This window comes from Dipodomys merriami, unplaced genomic scaffold (genome assembly GCF_024711535.1).
Source record: "Dipodomys merriami isolate MVZ:Mamm:240054 unplaced genomic scaffold, mDipMer1.0.p SCAF_8, whole genome shotgun sequence".
NCBI classification, from domain to species: Eukaryota; Metazoa; Chordata; class Mammalia; order Rodentia; family Heteromyidae; genus Dipodomys; species Dipodomys merriami.
The window spans coordinates 32043072-32058233 of NW_027206401.1; the positions used below are offsets into that span (position 1 = coordinate 32043072).

A 15162-nucleotide genomic window follows, 5' to 3' on the forward strand; every position below is an offset into this window, starting at 1 on the left:
ACAGGCATGCACTGGCATACTGGGAAAGACAGATTTTTCTTTTTAATAGTCAAGTTTTGGACATTCAAACTTGCTGAAAGCACTTACTCATAATCATAAAACTGCTATGTCCATACATCTGTGCTTACTCTCTTATCCTGCCTTTTCAATGGGTTCTTTTGCTTTAGCAAACACTTCTAGCCTAGAGTAATCATTCTTCACAACTCCAAGGATGGTGTGTATGTAGGTGTGTATATAGTAAGTACTTATCATTAAAGTAGTTGTTATGGATTCAAGTATATTTCTGGAAAGATTTACACAAAAATTATTGATGCAGCTTCCTAGTCGAGGGAACTAGGGATACTAGCGTGAGGAAAATATGAAATGTTATCCTTCTATGCTATTAGCTTTTTAAATAGTGTATATTGAAAAATGTTTTCTAATTATAAGTAGTATAGGATGTTTTGATTTTCCTCTTTTGAATTTCTTTTGCTTACTTTTTAAATTTTTTTTTCCTCTTTTGAATTTCTATACTAACAAATCAGAAACTGAAAACGATGCTAAAACCAAATTGAAAAATTGGGACATTTTGAAATTTGCCCATATATATTTTTTAACAAATATTTATAGATACTACTATTAAATATAATAAATGACTGCCATTGAAATTCAGCCTAAGTATTCATACCATCATGTTTAACAAATAAGGGAAGCAGTAGAAGATGCATAAAAAAAGAAGAAGAAGCTGGGCACTGTTGGCTCAGGCCTGTAATCCTAGCTATTCAGGAGGCTGAGATCTAAGGATCACGGTTCAAAGCCAATCCAGTCAGGAAACCTGTAAGACTCTTATCTCTAGTTAACTACTGAACAAGCTGAAAGTGCAGCTGTGGCTCAAGTGGTAGAGTACTAGCCTTGAACACAAAAGCTCTGGAATAGTGCCCAGTCCTGAGTTCAAGCCCCAGGATTAGCACAAGAAGCAAAAGAAGCAGAGGCAGCAACAGCCAGGTGCTAGTAGTTCATGTTTGTAATCCTAGCTGCTTAAAAGGCTAGAACAGGAGGATGAGGTTGGTGGTTCAAGGCAAGATTAGCCAAAAATGTCCATGACTCCCATCTCAACAGTGGAAGTGAGGCATGATGGGGCATATCTGTCATCTTAGCTATGACAGGAAGTCTAAAGAAGGTAGATTGTGGTCTAGTACCTAGACAGAAAAGACCTATCTCAAAAATAATCAGCAGCAAAAGCACTAGAGGCATGGCTCAGGGGAGGAATACCTGCCTAACAAGCTAAGGCTCTAACTTCAAACTCGAGTATCACCAAAATAAAACAAAATGACATAATTACTAGTTTTTAACACATACCTCTGGTCCACTGTCCTGGTGAGTCTCCATTAATCGCTGTATAAATTTTTCAACTATTTGTGGTCTTACAACTGAAAAGTTTTCTTTCATGGCTTGATGTTTCCAAAGATCTAGGAAAAATATACCAACCCTAATATCACAAAACACATTTAAGTAGAAGATGGGCAAATATTTTTTTTATTAGGCAAGTAATCACAGAATAGAAAGCAGTAGGAGGAAAAAGATGAGGAAAATATACACCAAGAGCTTGGAGTATAAAAGTAGGGACAGGCTGGGAGCTGCTTCTATCAAGGCAATTTGTACTGGGGAAGCTAGGTTAGGGAGATTTGCTTGAGCTGTAAGCAAATGTCTTTGTTTTAGCTATTGCAATGTTTTGATCTTATCACCCAAACATAGAGACACTGGGTCTGAGGTAATTTCAAAACTCAGAGTCTTGTCACATGAGAGTCTGTTTCTTGTAACCAAAAGAATTGCTATACTTCCATGCATGTTATTAACCTGGGACAAGGTCAGAGAAATTGTAGAGGAAGTGGGTCTTTCACTATAAATTGTAACGAAGGAGGGATGTGTTGGAACACATGCATGCATGTGTTCTTCTGCTTAATTTTCAATCCTTGAAAATCATTTCACCATCCTAGCTCCTGATCCTGGCTTGCTCTGATTCCCATATCATCTGTCACTCTGCTAACCTGTGTTAAAATGGATGATAAAACCCAATCACGCTGGGCACCAGTGGCCCACGCCTGTAATCCTAGCTACTCAGGAGGCTCAGATCTGAGGATTGTGGTTCAAAGCCAGCCTAGGTAGGAAAGTCTAAGAGACTCTTATCTCCAATTAACTGCCAGAAAACTGGAAGTGACACTGTGGCTCAAGTGGTAGAGTACTCACTTTGAGCTGAAGAGCCGAGGTACTGTGCCCAGGGCCCAGAGTTTAAGCCCCATGATCATCAACAACAATAACAACAAACCCGAAAAAAACCCATCAACAACAAGAAAAAACCAAATCACCATGGATTACTAAGTGAAATGGCAAGGTACAGAACAGTGGGTATAAAATGGCATCTTTTATGTGATAGGTATGGCATGCACAATATAGTGGAGGGTATCCCCTCAAGCCTACCCAGTACCATTTCTCTGGAGGTTTCCTGTTGCTGTCCTGTGTCATAATTCTCCTCCCCTTTCTTCTCCCCATTCACAATGATGCCATCATTTTTCTCATTTCATACTTCTTTTTCCTTGAATCTACTTCTTCAGTCACTTTTTACCCCCCTTTTTTTTGTACTCTTTTGTAACAAAATTCACAGAAAGAGATGTCTACTGGCAAATGGCTTAGCTTCTCTCAAACACCATTTCAAATCCACTCCAGGGTCTTCCCTTCCTCCAGTCTGCTGAAACTGTTTTGGCCACACACTGATGATTTCTTCATGATGAGAGCCAGTCATCTACCAGTACAGCTTTTCACCTAATTTGTTACTCCCTCCTTTTTGAGGAACTTCCAATGGTAGGCCTTGGGATACCACTCAAACTGATTTTCTCCTCCGCTGTTTTATTTTTCTAGGATTCTTTTGCTGGCTAACCTTTTCCTTTTAAGATGTGCAAGGACCCTCTTAGTGTTCCAGGACTCAACTCTTGGCCCACCTCCTTTCTTATATATTAACACCCTTAGATATCTCATCCCATCTTACAGCAAAATACCTACCATCCAACCATGACAATCCCCCAATTTAGATCCACTTCCCACGTGAGGTTTAAAAATCATTTAAACTTGATTTTGCATAACCAAATTCATAATTTTCTCTAATTTGCTGTATAACTTTCCCTCATTTCAGCTGATAGAATTTTTATTTTTCTAATTGCTCAGGTCAAAAACCTTGGAGTCATGATCAAGTGACTCTTCTCTTTCTCCAGCCCCAATAGTATTCAACTCATTACTGCCCGCTTCCAACACAACCAGCATCTATTTGGTATTTACCCTGTTCTCAACTTTGAGCCTGCTTCCAAACTAACCTCTCAATTCACTGTTTCTTTTTTCCTCTCACTCTATTCTCAATATAGCAGCAGAAGAGAGCTACTAAGATAGAAGTCAGATCATGACAATCAAAATCAGGACCAGCCTCTTCCCCTTTACATTCAGACTAAACACTCAAGTCCTCATAAGGTTACACATGGCCCACACTCCCGCCCCTGACTTTTTCTCCTATTATCCTTCCCTCACACTCTGCATGCCGGCCACTTTTGGGTGTAACTGTTCTTCAAATATGATAGGCTCAAAGCCTGGGCACTGATTTTTTCTGCTTGGAATGGTCCTCCCCAGAGCCCATCATCTCACCTTTCTCTCATCTCTTTTCCTTACCTATTCAAATATGTACACAAAATATCACTCACACTGCGAGGTCTACCCTGATGACCCTATTTTAAATTGAGATGTGCTCCCTTTAAACTTGTACAACATCTTTTTTAATCGGTTATTTTCTTATTTCATTTATTGCCTCTAGATTATCAACACTATGGGAATAGAACTACTGCTCATGAAAGTAAAGCTATATCCCTTCAATAGTGTCTAAAATACAGTAAACTAGAACACAGAGGTACATAATATATAGTCAGTAAATGATAGAATAAATTCACATGTGCATAGAGACACAATTTTTTAAAAAAAATCATGAAAATTACACAGAGATGACAGAAGAGTGTATAAGAGGTCAATGGTGGTAATGAGGCTTCTTAGTGTACATTTTTATATCATTTTAAGTTTTAAATTACTTGAAAATATACATGTAAAATAATATTACATTGTTAAAAACAATTATGATCATTCTACTTGTATGTTCAGTATTTGAACAAGAGACTCAGTGCACAAAAAAACAAATGTCCGGCAGTGTCTGCCGAGAAATGTGGCTATGACAGACCTGGAGTCTATGCTATTTGCATGTATAATGGTATTTATTAAAGAGCCTTGGGTTGGACAGTGGAATTCCACATTTCTTCTACAATTGGCTACTTCCCATAATGTATATATAAGTGTAGTCTTAAATTTATTTTCTGGAATAAAGGTGAATAGGCATATCACCACTGTCACAGCATAGTTAAAATGGAATATCCAAAGGTTCACATGTCCAATGGAAACTCACACTTCATACATCTGAAGTATGACTATAGAAGTCTAAAGAAGACTATATACTATGTATGTAAAGGGCAGGGGCTGGTTCTGATTTTGAGTGACATGATCTGACTTCTATCTTAGTATCTTTTCTGCTGCTATATTGAGAATGGAGTGAGAGGAAAAATAGTGAATCAAGAGGTTGGTTTGGAAGCAATCTGTGTAAGAGAAGATGGCTCAAAGTTGAGAACAGAGTAAATAGCAAATAGATGCTGGTTATATTGGAAGTGGGCAGTTAGACTATAGAATTCTAAATTTAGACAATTTAGGAAGAAAGTTCAGACAAGAACTTGGATACCTTTTCCAGGGTGTCACTCTATCATCATACACTAGTGTGGGGAATCATCACTGGACAGTTTGGAGTTTCACTCTGGGCTTAGCTAGAAGGGAAGCATTGTATTAGATGCTTCCCAGAATGCTGACTTGCCAGCATTCTCTTCACTCATGAGTTCAAGTTCGGACATGCAGCTGCAGCTGCAACCTTAGAGTGAGGAGTCAGGGGGAATGGAATTTGTCCAAGGAAAATAATTCCTGGTAAAAGAGGAGCTAGCTGTCTTCACTCTCACTCTGTGTGTGTGTGTGTGTGTGTGTGTGTGTGTGTGTGTGTGTGTGTATGTGTGTGTGTGTGTGTGTGTGTGTGTGTGTGTGGTCATGGCTTCATTAAAATGAAGCAAAAGATTTGACAGAATTTTGGAAGTGGGAAGGAGGCAGCACCCTTCAAATTAGGATTTTATTTTGTTCCCAGATCCGTAGACTGAAGAAAATTTGAATTTCCTGTTGACCAAATCATTTCCATTCTCCTTCTCTCTGAACAGCAACCTGGCCCAGCCTCCTCCCTGAAGGAAGGACCCATTGACTCCCAGCATTTCAGTCCAACTGCTGTACTCTGGGCCTGTTGTGGTCCCTGGGTACTAACCCAGGGTAGACGGAACCTGAAGGGCACAACTGCCACCATAGCTGTTCTCTGAACCAGTCAGGGCCCCTAATAAGTAGATAGGTTGAAAAGCATGTGTGCACTTGTCCTGTGCGCCTGTGATTTTTCAGGACACTAATTTAGGACACTAATAATTCAGGACACTAATTCCTTAAGTTAATAGTTTTTGGTCCCAAGGGGAATAATGGTTTGGCACAAATAAATTTTAGGGAAGTATTGTACCTCTGAGCCACTCCCCCAGTTCCAGATTATTATATTTTCAGTTTCTTTCCTGGACAGAAGACAGTAATGTATGATAGGATAGTAGAGGCTCCATGGATTAAAGTAGAGGAAACTCTTTAACATGATTGACTCTATGTTTTCTGCATCTATTTTGATGTAGAATAAATAAACAAATCCTTTCTCCTGAAAAAAAGAACCTGAAAAAATACAGAAGAAATCTTCCTATCTAATGTAATCAAGATTGAGTCAGTCAAAAGAAGTCAGTTAAAGCAGACAACGCTTTACAAATGACATACACTATATTATATTTAATTTGAAAATACACAAGTTTAAGTAAGCAAGGTACTACTGGCAATGCCTGTAATCCTAGCTCCTGAGGAGGATTAAAATTTGAAGCCAGCCTAGGAGAAAAGTCCTACAAGTAACCAGTAAAAAACAGAGATGATGATATGGCTCATGTGGTAAAGCATCAGCCAATCAAGCTAAGTGAGCTTGAGGCCTTGAATTTAAACCCCAAAGAATAAAAAGGAAAAAAAAATACCCCATAAATTCACAAGCATTCACCAATCATCTAGGTCTTTTCTTTGCACATTCCTATTGGTTGGTATTTATACCATCTTTCATCGATAAACCGTAAGTTATAACATATAGCCTACAGTTTCTAGTTTTATTTGCTGTTAGAGCAAGCTTGAAGAGTATGAAAATCCAAATGCATTATTTTGTACATTTTCACAATTTTGCCCAATCTTTTCAGTCATCTTTCCCTCAACTAATTTGATTTTTTTCTTTTCTTTTCTTTTTTTGTCAATCATAGGGCTTGAACTCTGGGCTTGGGTGCTCTCCCTTGGTTCTTTAGCTTAAGGCGAGTGCTATACCACTTGAGCCACAGTACCAATTGCAGTTTTCTAGTGGTTTATTGGAGATAAGAGTCTTACGGACTTTTCTGCCCGGGCTGGCTTTGAACCGTGATTCTCACATCTCAGCCTCCTGAGTAGCTAGAATTACAGCTACTCAGCTGTAATACTACCAGCACCCAGCTTGATACTCTTTTTTTCTAACAACTGTCCTTTTATTGAGCTTTAGGTTCTCAGCAAAACAGAGGGAAAAGTGCAGAATTTCTCTAGACCCCTGTCCTCACACCAACTCAGCCTTTACCTCTCAGCTACTTTCACTGAGAAGTGGTGACTGATTACTTGGGCTCACAGATTAACTAAGAGCAGGATAAAAATGAAGGCATTCAGCCCCTACTGTCCTTTGATCTTGAGTATCCTCTCCTACAGTCTCTTTGCAATCACGTTGGGCTCCAAGGAAGACAGGATTTACCAATAAGCATTTTGTAGCAAAAGGCAAAACTGCCCCAAAGAAAGAGAACATCTAAAAGACCAGAACAGACAACCCACCAGGCACAAGTGACCAGGCTATGGTGACTTACTGACGACAATGAATCAATGTCTAACAAAGTCTGAGATAAGGGTCAATCAGACTATACTTTGACCAAGACTGTTTTAACTATGCATATTTTTTTTCTCCTTTATCCCCAGTTCTTTGTCTATAAACCAAAAGTTCACTGGGTACCTATGGCTCAAACCTGTTATATTAGCTACTTAGGAGGATAAGATCTGAGGATCATAGTTTGAAACCGGCCCTGGGTCAGGAAAGTTCATGAGACTCTTATCTCAATTAAGCAACAAAAAGCCCAAAGTGAAGTATAGCTGAAGTGGTAGAGCACAGCCTTGAGCAAAAACACTCAGAGACAGGGCCCAGGCCCTAAATTCAAGCCCCAGGACATTCCCCTCCTCCCCAACTCCCATGCAAAAAAAGAAAACAAAATCCTACCGCTCATTTTGTACCGCTGGAGATAGCTGAAGACAAATTAAAATGCTACTTTCCCTTGGTATGCTCTTGCCATGTAATGTCTCCTTTTTCTCTGCCTTTACTATGGCTCTTTACTAGACGTATAAACACTCCAATTTCACACTGACACATCGTTAGTATTCAAAATCCCTAGTTTTTCATTGGGCTTTATTGGTGTTCTGTGGCTTTGACAATTGTGTAATGACATGTATCCGCCATTATAGTAGCATACAGAGAAGTTTCACCACACTAAAAATCCTTGTGCTCTGCCTATTTATCCCTCCTACCCTGACTTCTAACTCCTGGCAATCATTGATCCTTTTATTGTCTCCATTTGCCTTTTCCAGAATGTCATAGGAGGAATTATACAATATGTTTCCTTTTTGAACCGGCTTTTTTCACAAGGAATATTCATCAAGGCTCTCTTCATATCCCTTTATGAGTTGATAGCTCATGTCTTCCTTTTAAATACTGAAGAATATTCTCTTGACTAGATAGAATAACATTGGTCTATTTCAACTTGGCTCTTATAGAAATAATAGATCTCCTTTTATATTCCTATTTCCTTGGTTTGCAAAAATTTTTTTAAATAAAATCACTCAAATTCAACAACTAAAAATTACATAAGCAGGTTTAGGGCAAATAATATTCAAGATATTATGTAAACATGAAAACTCAAAGGTGGTGATTAATGGTACTTTGCTGGCTTGTATTATCCAGGGAATAGAAATGCAGGAAACCCCTGCATCTGTAGAGAAGGGAGGTTGGGAAAACTAATGTGTAATACCTTGAGGAACTCATATTCCACAAAGTCTACTACTGGGAAATAGGGGTCTAGGCCACCTTCTTCTAAATGTTTTCATGTGCTTCCCTGAAGAAAAACATTTCCCACCACCATCTTTAACATATGCACAGTACATTTTATTATGTTAAGTTTCCTATATTTATACTTTTTTCTATTGTGCCAGTACTAGGGCTTGATCTCAGGGTCTGGGCACTGTCCCTGCACTCTTTGTTCAAGGGTAATGCTCTATCACTTCAGCCACAACTCCACTTCCAGCTTTTTTTGTAGTTTAGTGGAGATAAATTACTCATGGACTTTCTTGCCTGGGCTAGCTTTGAACCTTGAGCTTCAGAGCTTAGTCTCTGAGTAGTTAGGATTACAGTCATGAGTCACTGGACCCTAGCTTAATTGATTCTTTAAATGTATTTATAATTACTCATATTACTATTACTAGCTAACGTCACAAAGCACCATATACTACATTTAGGATGAGGTTCGTTAACAATGAAAATGTATCCCAACCCACCTCACTAAGTTTCCTTGACATTTAAAAAATGTTTTGTTGGCTTATTATCAAATGTGAATAGATTATCCTTTCTAACTTCATAACATGGCTGACACCAGGATTAGAAAAACACCTGGACTAGTTTCTTACTCACTTTAGTACACCTCAGTGTGGGGACTGTGGCATGTGATTCCTATAAATAATTATAATCTTGCTTCTGTCTAGCACTCTATCCCTTGAGCCATGTCTCCGGTTCCCAAATGTTCTTAATTTATTTAGGTGTTTGAAATTTTCTTCTCACATTTCTGAGATAGATGCATTCCACTTTGGAGACTATTAGACTTATAACTCCTCAAGGAAAATTGGAAAAATAATTTCAATGTCTAAATGTCTAAATGGAGGATGGCAGGATCTTTCTGGACTAATGGCACTGATCTCTCTGTCACAGACAGCTCAAGTTCATCAAGTTTGTGCAGACTCCTGTGGATACCTCCCAGTGTGTTTGGAGGGTGGGAACTAGAGTTCAGCTAGCAAGAAGCAGCCCCAGGAGCAGGTTAGCATGCCACATCTTTTGCTCTGGATACTCACAGATGCTATACAAAAAGAGTAAGCTCCCAGATGCAGTGGAAAGAGGGGAGGAATATTCTAGACTTCTCTTCCTGTAGGTTGTAAAGGCAGACAATGTCAGCCTACAAGGAACACAAAGAGCTAGAGTACTGTAAGTAGGGAGACAGCAAGGTTTTAATGCCTTTTTCAAAGGTACCCAGCCTGTAGAGGTCTACTAACCTGGAGAAATGTACAGAAAGCTTCCTTGGCATGCAATGGGTACTTAGTTACTTGTATTAGGGACTCAGCAGAAAAGGAAACAAAGGCCTGATCATCAAGGTAGACTCAACAGACCAAAGAACAAAGCCAAAATAAAATAAAATCAGAGCCTGGTGCTGGTGGCTCAGGCCTGTAATCCTAAGTACTTAGGAGGCTGAGATCTGAGGATCACGGTTCAAAGCCAGCCTGGGCAGGAAAGACTCTTACCTCCAATAAACCACTCAGAAAACCAGAAGTGGTACTGTGGCTCAAGTGGTAGAGCTCTAGCCATGAACTGAAGAGCTGAGGGAAAGTGCCCAGGCCCAGAGTTTAAGCCCCACGATTGACCAAAAAAAAATAATCAGCACTAACAAAAACCTCCTAAATTTAAAAAGCATTTAACAAACTTTAAAAAACATATCTATATCTATATCTATAACGCTATGCTGGGGACTGAAACCAGAGTCTATGCATGCTAGGCAAGCACTCTACCACTGAGCTACATGTCCAGCAGCAGTTATTTTAAAAGTCTTACCAATATAAAATGCAAACAAGGGGGGGTGGGAAGGTGGCTCAGTAGTAGAGCGCTTGCCTTGCATTCATGAGGCCCTGGGTTCAATTCCTCAGCACCACATAATCAGAAAAAGCCAGAAGTGTGCTGTGGCTCAAGTGGTAGATCACTAGCCTTGAGGTGAAGAGCTGAGGGACAGTGTCCAGGCCCAGAGTTCAGGCCCCAGGACTGACCAAGAAAGAAAGAAAGAAAGAAAGAAAGAAAGAAAGAAAGAAAGAAAGAAAGAAAGAAAGAAAGAAAGAAAGAAAGAAAGATATAAAAAGCAAACAAGAGGTTAGAACTGGTCAGCCTTCCTTGGGGGAGATAGGGTTTAAAAATGTCAATCAGAGCACCTCTATGCCTCTGTTACTGAGGCCCTTCAGAAGCACAGCTGACAAGCATCCTACCCTGCACCAGGCAGCCCAGCCATAAAACAAATTAACTATTCCATTCCCCCTAGAGTGTGAAAAATAAACAAAACAAATACAAGCACTTCAGCTGGTTGCACCTGCCACATGCTTCTGGATTTTCTCCACAGGACTCAGAAGGGAACTGCCTGGATGCCACGAACACAATCTAAACAATAAGAGCTTTGTCTTGTTAAGTATTCTGTAACTGGAGCTCAATGGCACTAAACTCTCTGATGACATTTAGAGTTGCCCATCAAGGGACTGGTTAGCTCTCTCATTGAACAGTTCCTCTCCCCTCCCTTCCCACCCCCCTCATGCCTCCCCCCGCCCCCAGCCCTGTCGCAGTCCTGTTTATGAAACTCGGCTACTTGAAGCACTGATAAAATGACAGTGTCTTTATACAGGCAGGAAAAAAATATCTTAGGCAAGGACTGAGGGTATAATTAACATTCCAGTGCCCAGGGAATTTGTTTCAAAGGAAATCCGAATTTGTTTTGCTAGTAGGCAGCTTTTCTCCAGTGCAGAGATTATGAGTTTTTCTGTAGAATTATTAAGGGTTAGGAGTAGATATTTGTAGTTCACACAGAACCAGCTACAAATCTGCACAGTCTAGTGCAAGGTTGGGGGAGGAGTGGGGAAGGTGGGGGAAGGAAGGCATAGTGGGAGAACAACAAAGGAGGGGGTGACAATGTTTGACAAGAAATGTACTCATTGCCTTACTCATGTAACTGTAACCCCTCCGTATAGCATCTCTACAATAAAATAAACTGTAAAAAAAATGTAGGGCCTCTTATTCAAACAAATAGGAGAAGAAGTACTTTGGGAAGTACTATACTGTAAAGCTTTTTCTTTCTTCCAGTCTCTTGATCTGTTATGGTGTGTGTGGGGGAAGGGGGTGGTATTTGTTTTGTTTTGTTTGTTTTTACTTTAGTCTTACAGTCTCTTGGATGTGGGAACACTTATAGGCAAAGGAGACCCTCATCAGTACCTGTGGCATGAGTACATATGACCCAGCAGCTGCCAGATCCAGGCACAGTGTGCCTAAAATTCATATGGAAACATAATAGACCCTCAATAGCCAAAGCAATCCTGAGCAAAAAGATGAATTCTGGAAGTATCACAAAACTAGACTTGAAATTATACAACAGAGTCACACTAACAAAAAAGAGCATGGCACTGGCACAAAAATAGACACATAGTACAGAAAACTAAGAAATAAACTCACATCTAATTCTTGGCAAAAGTGCCCAAACTATAAATTGGAGAAAATTCAGTCTCTGAATGGTGCTAGGAAAACTGGATATCTAATATAGAAGATTGAAACTAGATCTTATCTCTCATCCTGTACAAAAATCATTCAAAATGGATCAATGACTTTAATGTAAGGCCTGTAAAGTTGAGTCTACTGCAGGAAAATACAGGAACTCTTTCTATGCACATGAAAGCACAGGAAAAGACTTTCAGAACAGGACTCTATAATCAGAAAATAAGAGGAAGAATCGGCCACAATATAATCAGAAAATAAGAGGAAGAATCGGCCACTAGAATTGTATCAAAAGAAAAAGCTTCAATACAGCAAAGGAAAGAGTTGCTCTGCAGTATGGAAGAAAATAGTTGTTAGTTATTCTTCTGACAGGGGATTAACATCCAGAATATATAAGGAACTCAAAAAATTAAATAGCAAAAGAACAATTAATAACAACCCAGTTAATAAATAGGAAAGTCAACTGACTAGAGAGTTCTCAAAAGAAGTATAAATGGCCAGTAAATACATTAAAAAATATTCAACACCGCTAGCCATGAGGGAAATGCAAATCTAAACTACACTGAGATTCTATTACTCCAGTCTGAATGACTATCATTATGTAAACAAAAACAAACAAATGCTGGGTAGGGTATGTGTTGGCAGAATGTGAGTTAGTATAGCTACTGTATAAATCAGTATGGCAGTTCCTCAAAAAACTAAAGCTATAATTACCACATGATCGACGCTGGAATACACCTGAAGTCAGCATGCAATAGTACCTGCCATGTTTATTGTGGCACAGGTCACAATAGCCACCTCAACAATCATCTAGATGCTTGTCAGTGGATGAATGGGTTTAAGACAATGTGGTATGAGTGGTAGGCAGGCATAAAGAAGAGCAAAATCATGTCATATGGGGAAAATGGACAGAATTGGAGATTGTCATAGTAAATGAAATAAGCCAGTATCTGATGAAATCTAGCTTAAAGAAAAAAAAAAGCTGGGTGCTGGTGACTCATACCTACTCCTAGCTACTTAGGAAATTGAGATCTGAGGACCATAGTTTGAAGCCAGACTGGTAAAGAAAGTCCATGAGACTCTGATTTCCAATTTACTACCAAAAATCCAGAAGTGGCGCTATGGCTCAATTGGTAGAGAGCCAGCCTTGAGCAAAAAGGAATTCAGGAATAGTGCCCATGCCCTGAGTTCAAGCCCCAAGATGGCACCAAAAAAAAAAAAAAAAAAAAAGACATGAAAATAGAAAGTCTACTATCTGGGAAAAGAAAGGGACCTGTAAGTGGAAAGGGTTAACTGTCACCATTATTTTACAACTTAATATACACTCATAAAAATACCACTTGTGCGTGCATTCACACGTGTGTTCGTACACACACACACACACACACACACACACACACACACACACCCCTACAGGCACATGCACTCACAGCCTTTTAAGTGGAAGAGTATATACGAAAGTGTCAATAGTTATTCTCTCTAGGTCAAGGTATAAAGTGTAATTTTTCTATTACTTTTGTTTTGTTTTGCTGCAACAAATGTGGAAACTTGGATTGCTTTTGCAATTACAAACACAACAAACATTCTTTTTTTTTTTTTTCTTGTCAGTCATAGAGCTTGGGAACTCAGGGCCTGGGAACTGTCCTGAGTTCTTTTGTTCAAGGCTAGTGCTCTACCAATTAGAGCCACAGTGCCACTTCTAATTTTCTGCTGGTATATAGGAGATAAGAGTCTTGCAGCCTTTCCTGACTAGGCTGGCTTTAAACCCTAATCCTCAGATCTCAGCCTCTGGAGTAGCTAGGATTACAGGTGGGATCTACCTGTGCCTGACTAATAAACATTTTCTGAAGTAATAAAATGCTTTACCTGTTGGGAGCGTGTACTCCTCATTGGACTTTTCTGTTAAGACCAGTGTCCTCTCTCTATTAACTCTTCTTAGTACCTCCTGGATCATATGGATTTCAAGATTTTCCAGAAGCTTCTGAAGCTGAAGTAAGTATAGGTTGAGAGTTATTCTCTGGATTTAGTTGTACGCCGGCCCCTCCAAAGTCCAATTCCTGCAGAAGGGCTTTAAACTGACTTCTCCCTCAGCCAATCTCTGGCTGGGAAATGGAAAGGGCTCATTTCTTGGGCTCCCAAGGTCTATGGGATTGGTTATACTTCTGTGGAGAACAACAATTTTTCTTCCTGGCCTGTACTCTGATTGATAAAACACAATTACCCCTCGCCCCCGCCCCTCCTTTTTTTTTTTTTTTTTTTTTTTTGTCAGTTCTGGGGCTTGAACTCAGCCTGGGCACTGTCCCTAAGCTTTCTTGCTCAAGGCTAGCACTCTACCACTTGCAGCACAGCTCTACTTCTGTTTTTTAGGTGGTTAATTGGAAATAACAGTCGCATGGATTTTCCTGTGGGCTTTAAAATATGATCCTCAGATCTCAGCTTTCTGAGTAGCTAGGATTATAGGTGTGAGCCTGGCAATATAACCCTTTTTTATCCTTTGCTGAACTGCAATCTTCCATATCTGAAGTGATCTCATGTAGTTTTGTTTTTCCTTAGAGTCCCTAAATACTCTAAATGTAGCTGGGAATTTTCTTATTTTGAGAGCTGGGAGTTTTCTTCTTTTGAGAAAAAGTTACAAGGAGCTGTGTTCAAGGTTTTTTTTTTTCTACATGGATACGTGTATATTTGATTTTCTGTTTAAAATAGATAGTAGTTATATTTTCTATAATTTTCCTTGTGCAGGTGCACCTCAATTGGAGGAAAAGAAGAAGAATGAAAATCAAAACTTACGAAAAGAACTGAGATGCTAAGGGGGTACTTCTTTGCTTAGGCTACCATATGCCTTTAAACACTTACTTCTCCCTCTATAGCCTCTTTAATGACATACAATCCTTCCATTTACAATGAATTTCCTAGAAGAACACACACGCACACACACACACACACACACACACACACACGCACACACACACACACACACACACACACACACACACACACACACACACACCATTTGGGTCTATGTATAGTTTTACATGCAATGCCATAAAGCAGATTTTCAAAGGCAAATTTAAAATAGCTCTTGCATACCTGATGAGTTTTTATTTCCACTTCTGAAGCTCCTTTGGGGGGCAGAATAGATTGACTATTTATTATGAGTCCTTCAAATTCATCTTCCTTCCCCATCTGCTTGGCTAAAGCCTTCATGCTGGGGTAGAGAATATCAGTTCTATCAACAAAGAAAGAGAAAAATTAGGAAACATATTCTTTTTCTCATTCTGAGTCTTTGACAACTATTTTAATTCATTTTCTGTGTCATCGTGTACAAAATTCCCAGCCCA

At 39.4% G+C, this 15162-nt stretch overlaps 1 protein-coding gene across 1 annotated transcript in view; it reads right to left on the reverse strand.

Annotated features, from left to right (window-relative positions):
- The window catches only part of LOC138818976 (uncharacterized), a 147308-nt gene that overhangs the window by 27813 nt on the left and 104333 nt on the right, over positions 1 to 15162 (reverse strand). Inside the window, exons 35-37 of the mRNA XM_070010136.1 lie at positions 14912 to 15050; positions 13691 to 13811; positions 1339 to 1448 (exon numbers count right to left, since the gene is read on the reverse strand). Of these exons, the coding sequence (XP_069866237.1) occupies positions 1339 to 1448; positions 13691 to 13811; positions 14912 to 15050 (370 nt within the window). The remainder of the gene's footprint in view (positions 1 to 1338; positions 1449 to 13690; positions 13812 to 14911; positions 15051 to 15162) is intronic.